The sequence below is a fragment of the Leptodactylus fuscus genome, chromosome 5 (assembly GCF_031893055.1).
Source record: "Leptodactylus fuscus isolate aLepFus1 chromosome 5, aLepFus1.hap2, whole genome shotgun sequence".
NCBI lineage: Eukaryota > Metazoa > Chordata > Amphibia > Anura > Leptodactylidae > Leptodactylus > Leptodactylus fuscus.
Genome location: NC_134269.1, coordinates 203176168 through 203193549, shown reverse-complemented (window position 1 = coordinate 203193549; position 17382 = coordinate 203176168). Strand labels below are relative to the sequence as shown.

Below are 17382 nucleotides of genomic sequence, written 5' to 3'. Positions count from 1 at the left end.
GTATGAATTTAGCAGATGCTTTCATTTATAGATTCTTATATATCCCTATACAATATGGTATTTAGGGCATGTTTATGTTGTATAGGTTACGTGCGTAATAATTGGGGACGATTTACGCTTTTGCATCAGAATTCCAGAGCGAATCAGAAAAGATTCTGATTCACTTTTCTACGTGAAAAATAAGCCCTAGATGTTATTTCGGAGAAAAAATAATAATATGGTGGCTCAAGCATTGCAGTCTTGCAGTGTTGGAGTCCTGGGTTCGAATCCCACCAGGAACAACATCTGCCAGGAGTTTGTATATTCTCCCCGTGTTTGCGTGGATTTCCTCCCATTCTACAAAGACATACTGATAGGGAAAAATGTACATTGTGATCCCTATATGGGGCTCACAATCTGCATTAAAAAAAATAATAATAATATAGGATCCTGTCTTATTTTTGGAGAAACACGGTATGCACCAGCCTGAGAGATACGCTATTGCAAAAAAAAAAAAAACTAGAAAAAAAGAAAAGTCAGAAAAGTGGCATAAAAATCCTCTCATGATAAAGCGGCTCCAATGTTCTTGTGTTTGCAGACATCCAGGAAATAATGTAGTGAATGAAGCCTTGGAGTACGGTCGGAGTCTGGGCATTTCCCTTCAAGATACAATATTCCTGGAGGATGAGGCTTTAAGGAAAATGCCGCCATGGAGCCCTGATTCAGATATCTCACTTGCGCAAGACAAAGAGGTACAAAGAGGTTATTAACTGGTTAAATATGTTTATTTAAAGCCTCGTTCACATCTGCGTTTGGTATTCTGTTTGGGGAGTCTGCTTGGGGACCCCCGAATGGAATACCGAACGCATTGACAAGTGGTGAGTTTATGAAAGCACACGGACCCCATAGACTATGGGGTCTATATATAGACAAGTCATGCATAGAGGAAAGTAGTTCATTAAGTGCTTTTCTCTCCACATGTTCTGCGCAGACACCGCACGGAAAAAAAACACGGACCCCATTATAGTCTATGGGGTCCATGTGCTTTTATAAGCTCACCGCTTGTCAGTCCGTTCGGTATTCCATTCGGGGGGGTCCCCAAGCGGACCAGTGAACCAGGTCTAAGATAATAGGATCTCCTACAAGAGAACTACAAACCATCTACAGTAGAACTCAAGGAAGTACCGGCATAAAGTTGAGCAGAACTAATGCTGATGATACATGTAATATGGAACATCACCACAGATTACTGGAGACCGCCCACTTGACAGTCCAAAACTAAGGGCAGTGGGATTGCTGGTGAACAGGTGTAGCTGGTCTTTGTTACCAGTGATGCGCCAAACCAGTACAAGACCAGCCAGCCATTTCTATACCACATGTTACTTCCCCTCATCATCAGTATTGCATGTGTAATGCCTTACCCCTCGTTCACATCTGCATTGGTATTCCCTCCAGGGGAGTCCGCATGGGGACCCACCGAACGGAATATAGAACGCAATTACAAGCCCTGTGCAGTAAAAGCACACGGACCCCATAGACTATAATGGGGTCCGCGTGCTTGCCGCACGCTGCCTGCATGAATCATTCAGACAGGAAAGTAGATTGTGAACTACTTTCCAGTCCGCATGTTCTCTGCGGAGATCTGGCGGCAAGCACACGGACCCCATTATAGTCTATGGGGTCCGTGTGCTTTTACTGCACAGCATCTGCAATTGCAATCGGTATTCCGTTCGGGGGGGGGGGGGAGGGCATGCCGGGATGTGAGCCAACCCTTAGAGTGTGTCCGCTTTACCATATGTCATACTATTAGAAAAACATCATAAGAAAAGATTCTGCAAAAAATAACTATGGTCAGTGTAGCAGATAATTCATTTTCCAGTAAAAGTACCCTATACAGGCTCAGTAATACTGATATATTTGTTTAGTGTCCTAGTGCTAAGTAACCAGTAGGAATTGTAGGCATGTGGACTATTTCACCGCATGTTTATACACTCACAACCTCCCATGATGGCGTGACCGAGTGTGGAATAAACATGTAACAGGGGTATACGGCTTGTGCTCGATGGTTTAGCAGGATTTTCTATATACTACTATTGAGATGTATTTAATACTGTAATCTTTATTTAGGAGAACCAACGTAGTGTTGAGGTGACCGAGCAAGATGACAACTACACCGGCACCGCCTTGGTGCGCTCTCCGGATCCCACTTGGCTTGATCACAAATTTGCTGACGTAAGATTTTACATGACCAAAGTAATTGATTTATTTTATGACAACACAATGTAATGAATAATGACTTGTAATGATACACAATACAGGCTGTAACAGAGGAGGAGAAGAAGTATGCAGACCAGAAGAAGAGTCTCAAGAATGGCATAAAAGAACTAAGGCAGAAAGTAAGGACATCTGATATTAATATAAAGAATATGTTACCATGTTTTATTACAGGTACTAGCCTCTTCCCGCGACTTCATCTGTGGGTTGTTGGTGATGATTCGCCTATATTTGGCAAATGCACGGGGCGATGATCGGCCTGCGCCCGCGTCTCGGCTCTGCTACATCTGTGCATATGCGCAGCACACCCAGCGGCGCCCGCGTCTCGGCTCTGCTACATCTGTGCATATGCACAGCAGACCCAGCGGTATGTACATCCCTATGAAGAGCAGAATAAGCAGGGCTACAGCGCTGCCTCAGACTTGCTACATCAGTCATTTTGGATTACAGGGGTTGTCTTCTGTCAGTGTGTGAGCAGATTCTGTGCTGGAAAGGGCTGTTGTATTGTCTTACGCCACAAACTGAACCCCACATATACTCCTTGTACCCATACACAGCCTGATTGATCTGCACTGTACCGAGCTTCATCAATCTCACCGCTGATGGCTTCCACCATATACAGATAGCTAGCCTCTCACACTACATCTTTCTCAGATACAAGCGATGATGCGGGAGAACGAATCCTTACCTGACATTGAAAAATTGGACCAGCAAGAATTTAACTTGGACACAGAAGAGCAGGAAAGACTCCGAGCGGAAAGTGAGCGGGAAGTGGAAAGAGTAAGTAGTCCCCTATAGGATATAGTCATGGGCACGAGTGCTATGGGGCTGGTTTCTGCCTATTCGCCTCTCTCTACTTGTCAGAGAAGGAGCCGGAACCTCTGACAAGTAGAGAAGATCCATCACATACATAGTGTCATCTACTCCTGGTCAGCTGTGACGAGGGGCGATGTGGTCCCATACATGGGATTGCTATGGGTTGCATAGTTATATTTCATGTCTCTGAATCTGAGGTAAATCAATTAGTAATCTTCTTTTTCGTGTTTTTTAAAGGTTCGAAGAGAAATTGAGCTGGAAAATTTGTCCAAACAATATCTGCGGGAAATAATTAAAAAGGAATGCTGGGATTCCATGTCAGTGAAAGGACGCTCCATCATGGTAAATGTACTTTATGCTCATGGATTGTCAATGTCGTCTATGTAAGAGTGTAATTATTAAAGGGGTTTTCCAGACTAGTAATAATAATTGTAATATTAAAGGGATCCTATCATTGGATTCCCTTTTTTCTCACTAACACGTAGGAATAACCTTAAGAAAGGCTATTCTTTTCCTACCTTTAGATGTCTTCTCGGCGGCGCCGTTCGGTAGAAATCCGGGTTTTCTTCGGTGTGCAAATGAGTTCTCTGACAGCACTGGGGGCGTCCCCAATGCTGCGAGAGAAATCTCCAGCAACGCCTCCATCTTCTTCTGAAACGGCTTCTCCCTGCGTCTTCTTCCATCCTAGGTTTCAATCTTCTAGGCCTTGGGCCTCGGGCAGAGCAGACTGTGCATGCCCAGGCCACAAGAAAATGGCTGCTTAAACATTAAGCTGGTGTAAGCGGCCATTTTCTTGTGGCCCGGGCATGTGCAGTCGGCGCTGCCCGAAGCCTAGAAGATTGACACCCAGGACGGAAGAAGACATAGGGAGAGGGTGTTCCAGAAGAAGATGGAGGCGGGACTGGAGAGTTCTCTCGCAGCATTGGAGATGCCCCCGGTGCTGTTTGAGCGCTGAGAACTCATTTGCACACAGAAGAAAACCGGGATTTCTACCGAACGCGGAGAAGACATCTAAAGGTAGGAGAAGAATAGACAAAAAATTAGATTTTAATGGTAGAATCCCTTTAAGGATTTTCAGTTACTCACTCCTATATTTTAGGACCTATTAACAGAATATAGGACCACTTACAAGTGCCTATCTCGCCCATCTCTTGTTCCAATCCGATCTGACTACTACAATGTTATTACATGTGGCCGGCACATTGTGACCCCCTCCATCTACAATGCTCGCAGTACAGCAATGTGTGTATGAAATCCAGATCATTATCATTTGTAAAGCTGAAAATCTGACAGTAACATTATCTACAGCCATAGCTGGTGTCGCAGTTGCCTAATAGGATCGGTACGACTCTGTAGTTGCGGCTTTACAGATTTACAGTAGGTATTTTGCTAATTTGTGCTATTACTTTAAGTCTTTTCATACAGACAATGAAGTGACAAACTATCCCCTGAAAGAACGGACCGCAAAGGAATTGGAAGATATTGAAAAAGTGCTGAATGTCAAGAAGACGGAATCTATTGATCTCAAAGTAAATACATTATTTGTACAGACGTTACAGATTTATACGCTGTGTACTGACAGTTGTCAAACATTGACAGCAAAAGGAGTAAAATGTGCTGCAGCCTTAAAGGGGATTTTCCATCAAAGCGAGTTTTCCCTTGCCCAAAAGATGGGGGATAACTTGCAGATCGGTGGAGGTCCAACATTGATTGGGAGAACAAAATTACACCATTCGCTATCTCTGACGCTCCTATTGAAATGAATGCTGCCCAGCCAGCACTCCGTTCAGAACGGGGGACAAAAGTGCCCCATTCTTCTGATCAGTGGGGTCTAAGCAGTTGAACCCCAACCTATCTACAAGTTATCCCCTGTCCCATGGATAGAGGATAACCCCTTTAACTTAGTAGCCAGTTCATTTCAGAGGGGTATCTGTGGCTAAGCATTGACTTTACATGAAGGGTTCTCCACAGAGTAAAGGGAGCTGAAATGTTAATACGCAAAATTAGGGAATTAATTTATTTGTAATCCTTCTTGGCCTCTAATCTAGTTGGAGCCTGGACACAGATCTGCTATTGTTCTCTACGGGGCCCTTTTTCACTCATATAAGAGCTTATGTATTTTTAGCAAAGCCCTCTGCAGACCCTGTGTGTTCCTGCCGAATTTTATAGGGTCACCCTGCACATAGGGCTTGCAAAGGATTAAAATACTTGAGTAATTCTTACATGCAGGACCTATATGAAGCCTAGAAAGGCCTTGTTATACCATATATACATACAAAGCCTCATGCACAAGGCTCTTCTGTGTACACAGACAAGTATTGCACTATAGTTTCTTATTGCAGACCCTTTAGCGTACATTGTGATACACTGCCTTATCTCAGGCTCACAGAAGCACGGTATAGACCCACAGATATTGAGGATTTCTGTTACACTAGGTTCACCACTTGGGAACCCGAAGAATGGGAACCTAATCCGGTTAAAAAGCAGTTATCCGCAGAAACCCGGTGACCCTATAGACTATAATGGGGTTCACTGGGTTTCCGACCGACAGAATGCAGTAAAATGAGGAGAGAAAAGTCATTTTTGTGGATTCGGGGACAGAAACCCCATACATTGTGAACCTAGCCTTACACAGATGGTCATGTGCATGGGACCTCCCCAAAAAATTGACAATGTATATACTTACATTCTATCATGGATGATGGAAAATTCTTTTAACTTTAGATCAGAAAAGAAATTGTTGAGGTTCAGGCAAAAATTGGAACTGAAGAGGAGGAAGAAGCGGAAGAGGAGACTGAGAAAAGTCATGATAGCGTCTCTCTTATTGGGAGCCTGAGTGATCAATATGGCGGAGATATCTCCAACCTGTACAGCCAGCTGGAGATGCACAGCCGAGAGGAGAAAATCAACCAAATCATATTGCTGCAGGTACGTGACCTGCAAATGGCGACTGTCACATCATATCTATTAGAGCGCTGACTGCATTAAAAGCGGTGGCTATAAACGGTTAAACAGGCATGTACTGGTTTCTAATTAAAATAATTAATGTTTCCTAGAGTACCATTATACCATGTAGATTTATTATTTAATGGGATTGAAAGTAATTTGTCAAAAGGTTTTGAGATATCTGTGATAAAGCCATGGTCCGTACTGCGCATGTGCAGTGAAGCCATGGTCCATACTGTGCATGCGCTGCCCTCTGAGCATGTGCAGTGAAGCCATGGCCCGTACTGTGCATGCGCTGCCCACTGAACACGTGTAGTGATGCCATGGTCCGTACTGTGCATGCACTGCCCACTGAGCACATGTAGTAAAGCCATTGTCCGTACTGCGCATGCACTGCCCACTGAGCATGTGTAGTGAAGCTATGGTCCGTACTGCGCATGCGCTGCCCACTGAGCACGTGTAGTGACGCCATGGTCCGTACTGCGCATGCACTGCCCACTGAGCATGTGTAGTGACGCCATGGTCCATACTGCGCATGCACTGCCCACTGAGCACGTGTAGTAAAGTCATGGTCTGTACTGCGCATGCGCTGCCCTCTGAGCACGTGTAGTGAAGCCACGGTCCATACTGTGCATGCACTGCCTACTGAGCACGTGTAGTGACGCTATGGTCCGTACTGTGAATGCGCTGCCTACTGAGCACGTGTAGTAAAGCCATTGTCCGTACTGCGCATGCACTGCCCACTGAGCATGTGTAGTGAAGCTATGGTCCGTACTGCGCATGCACTGCCCACTGAACATGTGTAGTGACGCCATGGTCCGTACTGCGCATGCACTGCCCACTGAGCACGTGTAGTAAAGTCATGGTCTGTACTGCGCATGCGCTGCCCTCTGAGCACGTGTAGTGAAGCCACGGTCCATACTGTGCATGCACTGCCTACTGAGCACGTGTAGTGACGCTATGGTCCGTACTGTGAATGCGCTGCCTACTGAGCACGTGTAGTAAAGCCATTGTCCATACTGCGCATGCACTGCCCACTGAGCATGTGTAGTGAAGCTATGGTCCGTACTGCGCATGCACTGCCCACTGAACATGTGTAGTGACGCCATGGTCCGTACTGCGCATGCACTGCCCACTGAGCACGTGTAGTAAAGTCATGGTCTGTACTGCGCATGCGCTGCCCTCTGAGCACGTGTAGTGAAGCCATGGTCCATACTGTGCATGCACTGCCTACTGAGCATGTGTAGTAAAGCCATGGTCCGTACTGCGCATGCGCTGTCCACTGAGCATGTGTAGTAAAGCCATGGTCCGTACTGCGCATGCGCTGTCCACTGAGCATGTGTAGTGAAGCCAAGATGTACTGACAATAAGACAATGAATTATGACCTGATTAAGAAACCCATATTATTACTGCCTAGACAACCCCATTTACATTTATGGAACTGATTTTTCGGCACAGAAGCTTGTGCCATGCCATGTGTAAGTATACCCAAAGCGTGGATAATAGTATATAGTATAATAGTGTATATTTCTTTATCATGCAGGACATTATCTATAATGTAAAAGCTGCCTTTAACAAAGAGTTTGAAGTGTTCTACAGACAGAAAGAACAAGAAGTGACTCGTGTGAATGAAAGGAATCAGAGAATCCGGGAGATAATGGCTGAGCTAAATATACAAGAAAAACTCATAGAACCAAAATTGTCAGATAACGAAAAGCCGGAAAGAGCCCTCACTGTGGAAGACTCAGAGGTAACGTTATTACTGAGTATGATCACATATTGGCCAACATTTACTAAGGGTGAAGGCCTAGAAAGTGGGCAAAAATGCGCTTGTACTTGGTGTATTTTTGCTGCACTGTAGTGCCCTGAGCCCACGTGCAACTTTCTTAGGCAGGCTGGTCCGCCAGATTTACCTTAATTCTCACCAGAAAACTATAGTTGTAATTCACGGTCATGTGCAGGGCCCACAGAAATCCAGGAAAAGCCATGGAGCAACACGGTGGTCCAGTGGTTAGCACTGGATTCCTGGGTTCGAATCAGGAACATCTGCAAGGAGTTTGTATGTTCTTCCCGTGTTTGAGTGGATTTCCTCCCATACTCCAAAGACATACTGATAGGGAAAAAAATGTACATTGTGATCCCTATATGAGGCACAATCTACATTAAAAAAAAATCCAGGAAAAACCCAAATAGCACCCTGACCTAGCACATGGTCGGTCGTCTGTAAGGGGCTTAACTTTGCACATCTGTCTACCTGTATCAGATATTCCTCTTATGCCGGAAATCCATGGCTGTTCCATTAACTACAAACTTTTTTATGTCACTTAGATAAAGGTTGAAAAATATTTAACCCCTGAACAAAAAGAAAAGGCAGAGCAGCAAGCAAAGCAGGAAGAGGAGAAGCGACTGGCCGCACAGGTACGTGGAGAACTCAGGCAGGGAGGAAGAGGCCAATAGTTATTCATGTATGTGCACGCTTTATTTGAAGCATTTTACTCCATAATACGTATCTTTTATGTCACCATTTGGATCAAACTTTTTGGATCATTTTTGCCACATATGTCAGTTTGCAAAATTAAAGCTGAAAAGTGATTTACTGCTTACTCAGAATTATTAAAAAGTCACATCCAAATCACAAATGAGAATAAACTGGCATTACTACCCCATACAGACCCCGGCGTAGAATAGGTGTCGGAAGTTTTTTACACTATATGAAAGTTAATGGCAGTGACTAATGTATCAGGTAGGTCACATAGGTACAATACATACCATCATTGCTTAAATTGGGAAAAAATTTTTAGGGGAACTCTGGAATAATTATGCCCCATCCATATACAATTATTATACTCTGGGGTCTTTTCAGACCCCAGAGTATAATAATCGGAGACCCGGGGGAGGATACAAACATAAAAAACACTGTTACTTACCTCTCCTGGGTACGGGCACACTCCCAGCTGATGTCGGCCATCTTCAATGATGGAAGAGATGTCACTTGAGCCGGGCTTGCGTCGTGACGCATAAGGATGCAAGCTGGGCCCACGTGATGGCTATGACGTCACCAAGTAGCCCCGAAGCCCAGGAGAGGTAAGTAACAGTGTTTCTTACGTTCCCTCAAACACCCCCCCCCCCCCGGTCTCTGATCATTATACTCAGGAGTCTGAAAAGCCCCCCAGGTATGATGATAGCATTGTTTGTGGGGGGTCTTTATACAGGAACGCTGAAAGACAATTTGTAATTATGCCGGAACTGAGTTCTGGCGCGTTCCAACCCAATTTAAGCCCCGCGTACCCATAAATTGGCTGGACTTTTACTTTGGCTAACATGATGCCGCTTATGATCCATGTGGGCCACAATTCCCAGTTGCTCCTTTTACCCTTTTTAAGGTTTATTTATCTATCTAGAAGATAAATAATGTGTTTGGGATTTTTTTTTAGGATGTAACATTTATTTCTGTAGGTGTAACAACCACCCTGCCATAATAGAGATACACACGTCCTTCCTGCACTGTCACTATGGAGCGCGCAGCAGGATGTCCTCGCTTTATGGCTGCTGCAGTCAGTTCATTGACAGATATTAATAGACTATTACAGTCTTCAGGAAATGGATGGATCAGTGTATTGTTCCTTGGGGGACAGCGTTGTCGGCAGCAGCCTTTCCCCTTCCCTCTCTTGAAATAAATAAGAGCCGTCGGCTGGATTCCGAAGACTTAGTTTTTAGGATATTTATTGATCTATCTCCTTATGTTTTTTAGGAAGACAATGCGAAACAGCGAGCTCTCAATGACATGATGGGGGGCGTCCTGGAGGTGAAGAAGGAAGATATTTTGAGAATGGTGAGATTCATTATTTGTTGTGACAAACCTGAGACTACGGATGAAATGGGAACTCTTATTTTACAGTATATTTTTGGCCTTCAAATAGGTTCCCATGCCATACAAATCACTTCGGTAAGCTCTCTGAGCCCAAATATTCACTCAGCAGTAAGATATGGGCAAGATGCCACTTGATATGAGGGATGTGGCCCGAGGTCTCTCTGTGCTGCTCATGCAAAACACTTTAGGGGGCATTCACACGGAGGAAGTTGGCGCAAATTCTGGCGCGACGATAAGTCGTGTCAGAATTGGCGCGAAAATAAAGCCTCTCATTGACTTCAATGGGTTCCGTTTTCCATGCGGAAACCATTGAACTCAATGGGAAAAAAAGCCTTCCATTGATTACAATGGGTTCTGTGCGGAAAACGGAACCCATTGAAGTCAATGAGAGGCTTTATTTCCACGCGGATTCTGACACGAGTTATCACGAGGAATAGGACAAATGCAGGTCTCAGAGTTGAGATCTGTATGTATAGGACATGTGTTGCATATCCTGTGGCTATGCCATAAACAGCTTAGATGGAAAACCCCTTTAATGATACGTATAGGTTTCGTATACGTAGAGGTTCACACAGGGTATTTTGGTTAGGATTTTGAGCCCGTATCCGCCTCAAAATCCTGGACAAAAAGACTGCTCCCATTGAAATCAATGGGAGCCGGTCAGTTCTTTTTTCCGGGAGCTGTTTGTTCCGGGAACAAATGGCTGCCAGAAAAAAGAAGCGACATGCTCATTCTTCAGGTCGAGTCACCTCGCGAATCCACCTAAAGACACTCCCTCCCAACTAGGCCTAATCCGGAGCGGAGTGCGCGATTGGATAACGGTATACAGCACCGGCATCCAGACGCAGATACCCGTTTTTTGGTACGTAAACTGAGGTGTCCTCCGCCTCAGTTTCCGGACCAAAAAACCTGTGTGAACCCAGCCTTAGGGAGAAAGCTATCCATAATGGTAGTAAAAGTTAAAAAATGTAAATCCCATCACCTTACACATCATGTGTCTTTCAGGAAGTGGCACAGCCAGGCTTTCTGTCCAAAGCAGAGACTGAATGGACTGAAGATGAAAAAAAGCAGTTCAAGGACTATGATAAAAAATGTAAGGAGCTCAATGAGGAGAAGGAGAAGTATAGGAAGGTAAGAGGTTGAAGCGTTCTTTGTCTTTGATGCTCAGGATAGGTCAGTGGAGGGCAGCGACACCTGGGACCTCCTATACAGCTGTATGAAGAGCCTGCAGCGCCGTGCGGGTCCTGTTATTCCTTCACTGTATATTGCACAGAGTCTGTTTCATGGCAGCCATGAGATGTAGTTATAGCTCCATCCTATAGAAGTGAATGGGAAGAGGCTGTAACTAGCACTCGGCAGTCACCCTAACACTGCAGCCTCTTCAGTCAATCATCATGGCTGAGCTTAGCTCCCGTGTAGTTGTGGAGATGTGATCTGCTTGGCCATTAACGTCTGTCCATTCATCACTAGATACTAGAGGCAGAAATGAAAAAGATTCAGGCGTCCATAATGGAGACCACGCTGGCGTTCGATGAGATCTTGAGTAAATTATTTGAGAAAAAGGTGAAATGTGAAATGGTCATCTATCAGGTAATAAGCATGAGAAGACGTCATCTTCTCTTTACCTAAAGGGGACAATTTAATAATCAAACTTTGTAATTTGTTTTGGATGCAGTCATAGTTTTGGCTACTGTGTGAACAGTGCTGTAGTGTTTACCTGGTTATAAGGCTAAGGTTCACATGACAGAATTTGGGGCAGTCTTCCACCTCGGATTCCTCCACAAATTTCAGCGTTGTGGATCCCATGGCAGAAAACAGTTTTTCTCACTGATTACCCACACAATAGGGTTTATAAGGCCTAGTTCACACGGGCTAGTGACCGCGTATTTTGGTCCTGATTTAGATGCGGGTCAGAATCAGGACCAAAATGCGACTGTCGTGGCTTCCCACTTTGGAATGAATGGGCCTAGTCCGGAGATATTGTCCTCAAAATCAGCTTCAAATTACATAGTGTGAACCTTGCCCTGATGTATTATTGTGGTTTATTGTTGGAAGGTTTGCTTACCATATATACTCAAGTATAAGCCGACCCGAGTATAAGCCGACTCCCCTAATTTTACCACAAAAAAAATGGGAAAACTTATTAACTCGAGTATAAGCCTAGGGGGGAAATGCAGCAGCTACTGGAAAATTAAAAAAAAAAAAAATTATGCTTGACTCGAGTATAAGCCGCAAAAACTGTGCTTAAAAATTCGGCTTATACTCGAGTATATACGATATATTGAATTTAACTCTCTATTGAACAGGAAGAACTGAAAATAAGCAATCTCCTTTTCTCAATTCTCATCGAAGAAGAGATAAACGTCAGAGCGGCACAACTGTACCAGACCATGGACAAGAGACGGAAACACAAGGTGGGATTTCTTGCAGGGATGACTTATTTGCTGCGCTATAATGCTTAATACCTCACACCTTCGTGGTGGGCATAGTAGGATGAAATCATAGGAATAATAAGTCTATCTGTTACAGAATCAAACATCTGACCTGGTGAAGACCTTCAAAGCTGCGGTGGAGTCTTTTAGGGAGTCTTACGACAATCTGGTGGCAGAAGATAAGGTAAAAACAAGTGTATCAAGTAGGAAACCTCAAGCGCTAACTTCTGTATTGACACTATGGCAATTGTTCTGGTTTTAGTTGTTAGATCGCGGATTTAAGAAAGAATTTTCTGATGTCCCGGCTCATCTTGTGGACCAGCTTTATAAACTGTACAAAAAAAGGCCAAGGTACGTTTATGGAGGGAAATGTTCCACTTGGTTGACTTGTCGCCAGGAATGTCTGGTATAGATCAGCTATATTCTCTCTTGTAGAGTTCAGCGACTCAGGACTCAGACAGAAAGCGAGGCGCCGTTTGGTGACCGGCCAGGATCAGCAAAAGCTCATAATGACTCAATTGTTCAGCTCATGAAAGCTATGGATGAACTGGATGCTCCGGAGATTATGCCCGATGGGCTGGACCTTCCAGTGTGGCAGCGATTCTGTCTGGCGCGGAGGTCAAAAATGGAATATGAACAACAAGTATGTAACCGAAAGCAATAACCAACCCATCATCTGTATTCTATGAAGCACATAGTATAAGGGATATTTTGTTATATAAGCTGTGGGGAAGGTAGCTCGGTAGCGGCAATGGTGCGGACCCAACCAGTAAGAGACAGGGACACAAAGTCTGGTGCAAACAGGTTTATTTGGAAAAAACAGCAAAATAAATAAACCTTCACTTCAGGTCCAGAATATGCAATTTAAAATAGAACCTTAAGACAGAAAACCCTGCTCGTCCGAGCACTAACTAAACAGTATAATGCTAACTATACATGTGGGTTACTACCAACCACACGAACAAACAAAATAGCACAGTACTATCTCACCAGACTCAGTATTTCAGGACAGACCCAGGCACCTCTTCTCACCCCAGGATCTGCCCTGACGTGCAGGCTATGCAACCTTTTATGGTTTTATGGTTGTAGCATCTTAACAGATCTCACCCACTTTGCCCCAACTGTATTCCATTGCAGATTTTACACCCGCAAATCCAGATATAAAATCTGTAGCAATCCCACAACATGTGGACATCACACACAACAAGTATTTATAAGGGTGCCTGTACTCGCTGTGCTGTATTGGTCTCAAATGGGTATGGTCTTGTGTAGTGTATATATATGTATCTTATTGTGTCCATTTACATCTTACCTGGTGTAGGTAAAGCGCAAAGCCCTGGTCCTAGCTGAGATGCAGGAATTTCTACATAAAAGAATTGAAGAAGATGAAAGAACACGACAAGACATTGAAGATATCATGCAAGAACTCAACATGTAACTAACCAGCCATAGCGCACTTCAGGGGACATTATGCTGAGCATCATCTTACCTTTAGATAGTCCAGTAGACCCGTTCCTTGAAAAAGAAATTTTTGGAATATAAAAATGAGACTCGAGTGCAATAGGAGCAGTGCCATAGCCCCAGGTTTTCACTAACTGTATGTACCTCTGATATATCAGCATCCTGTGTCCATTTGTCCCATAACCGGCAATGATATTTTAATAATAATGAGAACTCTAATATAATATCTATTTGCCGCTTTCCACCCTTACATCCCAGTATTTAGCACTATGTCATTATTAGACGTCATTATGTCTTCTATAACATATACATCTCTCTCAACTATCGGTTATCAGATTGCGAAATGAGAAAATGAAGTTTCAGCTCGATCTGACCGTCCAGTTCGTATTAAAACAAGGTCAGGTGGAAGTGGAGAACGCGGACTTAATTCCCAGCTATATGGATGCCATACTGCTTCACAGGAGTGTCATAGAAGATCTAAACAGCAATATACGGGTAGGTAACACATTACACAATGTACATGGGCAGCCTGAGTCTATAGGAGGCGCTGCTCCTTGTCATAGATAGAAATGGTGATGATGTGAGTTTGTGCTAGTATTGGCCTCAATAACATTGTCATATCTCTATCTAGCGCAGGGGTAGGGAACCTTTGGCTCTTCAGCTGTTGTAAAACTACAACTCCCAGCATGCATACTTGCTCTGCTGTTCTTGGAACTCCCATAGAAGTGAATAGAGCATGCTGGGAGATGTAGTTTCACAGCAGCTGGAGAGCCGGAGGTTCCCTTCTCCATGCAGAAGACGGAAACCTGATAACGGAGTCGGGGCGCTAGTGTGAACCCAGCGTAACTTTTGTCTCTACTCACTGATATATGTATCCAGGGCCTAGGAGAGCAGAAGATAGCAAGTATGGTGGAAAGCAAAGACTTCCGGAAAGGAATCTTCCAGCTTGAGTGGGAACATAAGAAGATACAAATGGAGATGGAAGACCTGAAGAAGAAGTCCAGAGATATTACAATGCTTCGTGTGACAAAAGAAATTCAGACGGTATGATATGCTAAAATTGATTGATAAAATAATCAACTAATACAATGCTAATACTAACTAGACTAACAGTATGGAAGCCATTTCTGGGGTATCTCCATACCAGCAAACCTCCCAAACTTCTGCATACCCATACTGTCTCATAGGTTGTTATATCTCATTATCCTATAAGATTATCCGCTTTTTGATTGAATTTATGTCTTTGTGTAGTTCCTCAATGAAACAAACTACGACGCTCGCATATCTAATCAGATGCAAATCCTGGAAGAGACCATCAACGTTCAAGAGAAGGTACGTATTAGGGATTAAAGCATGGAACGGTTTATGACTCTATTTTAGTAGATTCACTGTTATTGATGAGCATTAGGGCGGGTTCACATCAAAGTCGAACATGCAGGGCTTAAAAACGGTTTAGCCGCGGAGAGGTACAAAACGTACACGGGTGGTCACTTTTCAAACCCATTCACTTGAATGGGTTGGAAAACTGACTGCCGGGTTTCCGTCCCCTGTCCAGTTTCTCGGGGCAGAAGATGGAAACCCAGCAGGATTGCTTAAAGAGCGCACGGGCGCAGATGTGAACCTGCCCTAAGCAATAGCTCAGGAGAGGAGGGGGACAGTAGCTGTTTGTATCCCGGGGGTGTTAGTTTGCTGTTCGTGTTGAACTGGGATGTCTAGGACTATCGGAGGACGCAGGACTGTACAGCCACCTGTAAATATTACCTGCCCCCATTCACAGATTCCTAAAAATGCCCATTTTTTTCAATAGCAACCTCCTGCCTACCCCTTGCCTTGGACTGTTTGTTTTTTCTTGCGGGCCCTCTCAGTACACTCCCTCAGTATGGAGTATGGTTTGTGCATAGAAGTCACCAATCCATTTTTTGGGGAGATGAGTGCAGGACTCACAGACTTTCTCTCCTATACAAAGTGACTGACAGCTCTCCCTGTGTATAGAATCATATGGAATAAGCCGTCAATCCCTGTGTATTGGGCCCGGCCTTACACCGCTTTTTTAAAGAATAAATCAGATTATAGAGATATAAATCAGATTAAACAGTAAGCTGGTGTAAGCAGCCATTCTCTTGTGGCCCAGGCATGCGCAGTCGGCTCTGTCTGAGGCCTAGAAGATTCAAACCCAGGACGGAAGAAGACACAAGGAGAGGGCGTTCCAGAAGAAGATGGAGGCGGCGCTGGAGAGTTCTCTCGCAGCATTGGGGACGCCCCCGGTGCTGTTTGAGCTCTTAGGCCTGCCCCCAGTGCTGTTTGAGCGTTGAGGACCGCCCCCAGTGCTGCGAGAGAATTCAATTGCATACAGACGAAAACCTGGATTTCTACCGAACGGCATCGCGGAGAAGACATCTAAAGGTAGGAGAAGAATAGCCTTTCTTAAGGCTATTCCGACGTGTTAGTCAAAAAAAAATGTATCCAATGATAGGATCCCTTTAAAACTAATTCTAAGTGTACTTCTCTGAAGACGTACATATGTGCAATGCATTGTGTAGTAATATTCTCCGTTATGTGCATGTTGTACCTGTCTGCAGTCATACAATAATATGAATTTACCTACTTTATTGCAGCAACATGAAAAAAATGTGAAACAGTACAAACAAGTTATTAAGGACTTGGAAAAACATATTAATAAAAAGAAAGAGACAAACTCACAACTAGATAAGGAACTACAGGACGCGCTCATCTCCTTCTCAGAGAGGAAGCATATCTATGATGTGGTTGGTAAGTTGTATATTATTAACTGAAATTATTGGCATTACTTTGTTAGGCCTGGTTCACATCTACGTTCGGTATTCCATTCGGAGAGCTTCCTCTCCTCCATACAACAGACATCTTTCATAAGACACAATGAATCCTGGCCACTCATCTGCAGGGTAGATGCTAAATCCTAGTGGGCTAAAGGACCTCTGGTGACGACATGACCATGTGATCGGACTCTGGTGTGGGCGGAGCTACTAGGATTTAGACTCAACCTTATCTGCAGATGTTACATACCAGTGGCTACAGGACCTCTGATGACATCACAGTCACGTGACCTCATGACAAGCCAATCACAGAGCAGTAGCACTAAAGGACCTCTCCCTTCCAGGTCCTTCCAGTTTTCTGTGCTCCGTGGACCCTGACTCGTGTATAAGCCTAGGGGAGCTTTTTCAGCATGAAAAATGTGCTGAACAAGTCGGCTTATACTTGAGTATATACGGTAGGAATAATAAGGACAGAAAGTCCGCACAATGCGTTTCTACCACTGTCTTTTCTGCAAGGTTTTTTGGCTTTGCCTCGCCTGGCCTTAAGGAGTTAATGTTCCCCTATCCCTGGAATTTCTAAGAGATTCCAATTAAATAACTTTTTTTTTTTTGCTTACATCAGGAGTAGAACAGAATTTGGAGAAGAATGCCAGGGACAGATACATGGACATCGTCCAGCGCAGGAGATTGGTAGACCTTGTAAAGGCTCAAGCACAAGAGATTGCTATTCTCCGAACTGAATTAGATCGATTACGGATGAAAACGTTCCCTGCACTTGTACAAATGGAGTATTAGATACATGTATATGAA

General features: G+C 44.1%; 1 protein-coding gene across 1 annotated transcript in view; it reads left to right on the top strand.

Moving 5' to 3' along the window:
• The window catches only part of CFAP43 (cilia and flagella associated protein 43), a 36559-nt gene extending 19177 nt beyond the window's left edge, over nt 1-17382 (top strand). Inside the window, exons 17-38 of the mRNA XM_075275003.1 lie at nt 578-731; nt 2107-2211; nt 2298-2375; nt 2908-3033; nt 3307-3411; nt 4482-4598; nt 5794-5997; nt 7560-7766; nt 8345-8434; nt 9768-9848; nt 10893-11018; nt 11358-11477; nt 12194-12301; nt 12417-12503; nt 12582-12670; nt 12755-12962; nt 13641-13753; nt 14116-14275; nt 14660-14824; nt 15032-15112; nt 16396-16549; nt 17195-17382. Coding sequence (XP_075131104.1) covers nt 578-731; nt 2107-2211; nt 2298-2375; nt 2908-3033; nt 3307-3411; nt 4482-4598; nt 5794-5997; nt 7560-7766; nt 8345-8434; nt 9768-9848; nt 10893-11018; nt 11358-11477; nt 12194-12301; nt 12417-12503; nt 12582-12670; nt 12755-12962; nt 13641-13753; nt 14116-14275; nt 14660-14824; nt 15032-15112; nt 16396-16549; nt 17195-17367 — 2851 coding nt within the window. The 3' untranslated portion in view covers nt 17368-17382. The remainder of the gene's footprint in view (nt 1-577; nt 732-2106; nt 2212-2297; nt 2376-2907; nt 3034-3306; nt 3412-4481; nt 4599-5793; nt 5998-7559; nt 7767-8344; nt 8435-9767; nt 9849-10892; nt 11019-11357; nt 11478-12193; nt 12302-12416; nt 12504-12581; nt 12671-12754; nt 12963-13640; nt 13754-14115; nt 14276-14659; nt 14825-15031; nt 15113-16395; nt 16550-17194) is intronic.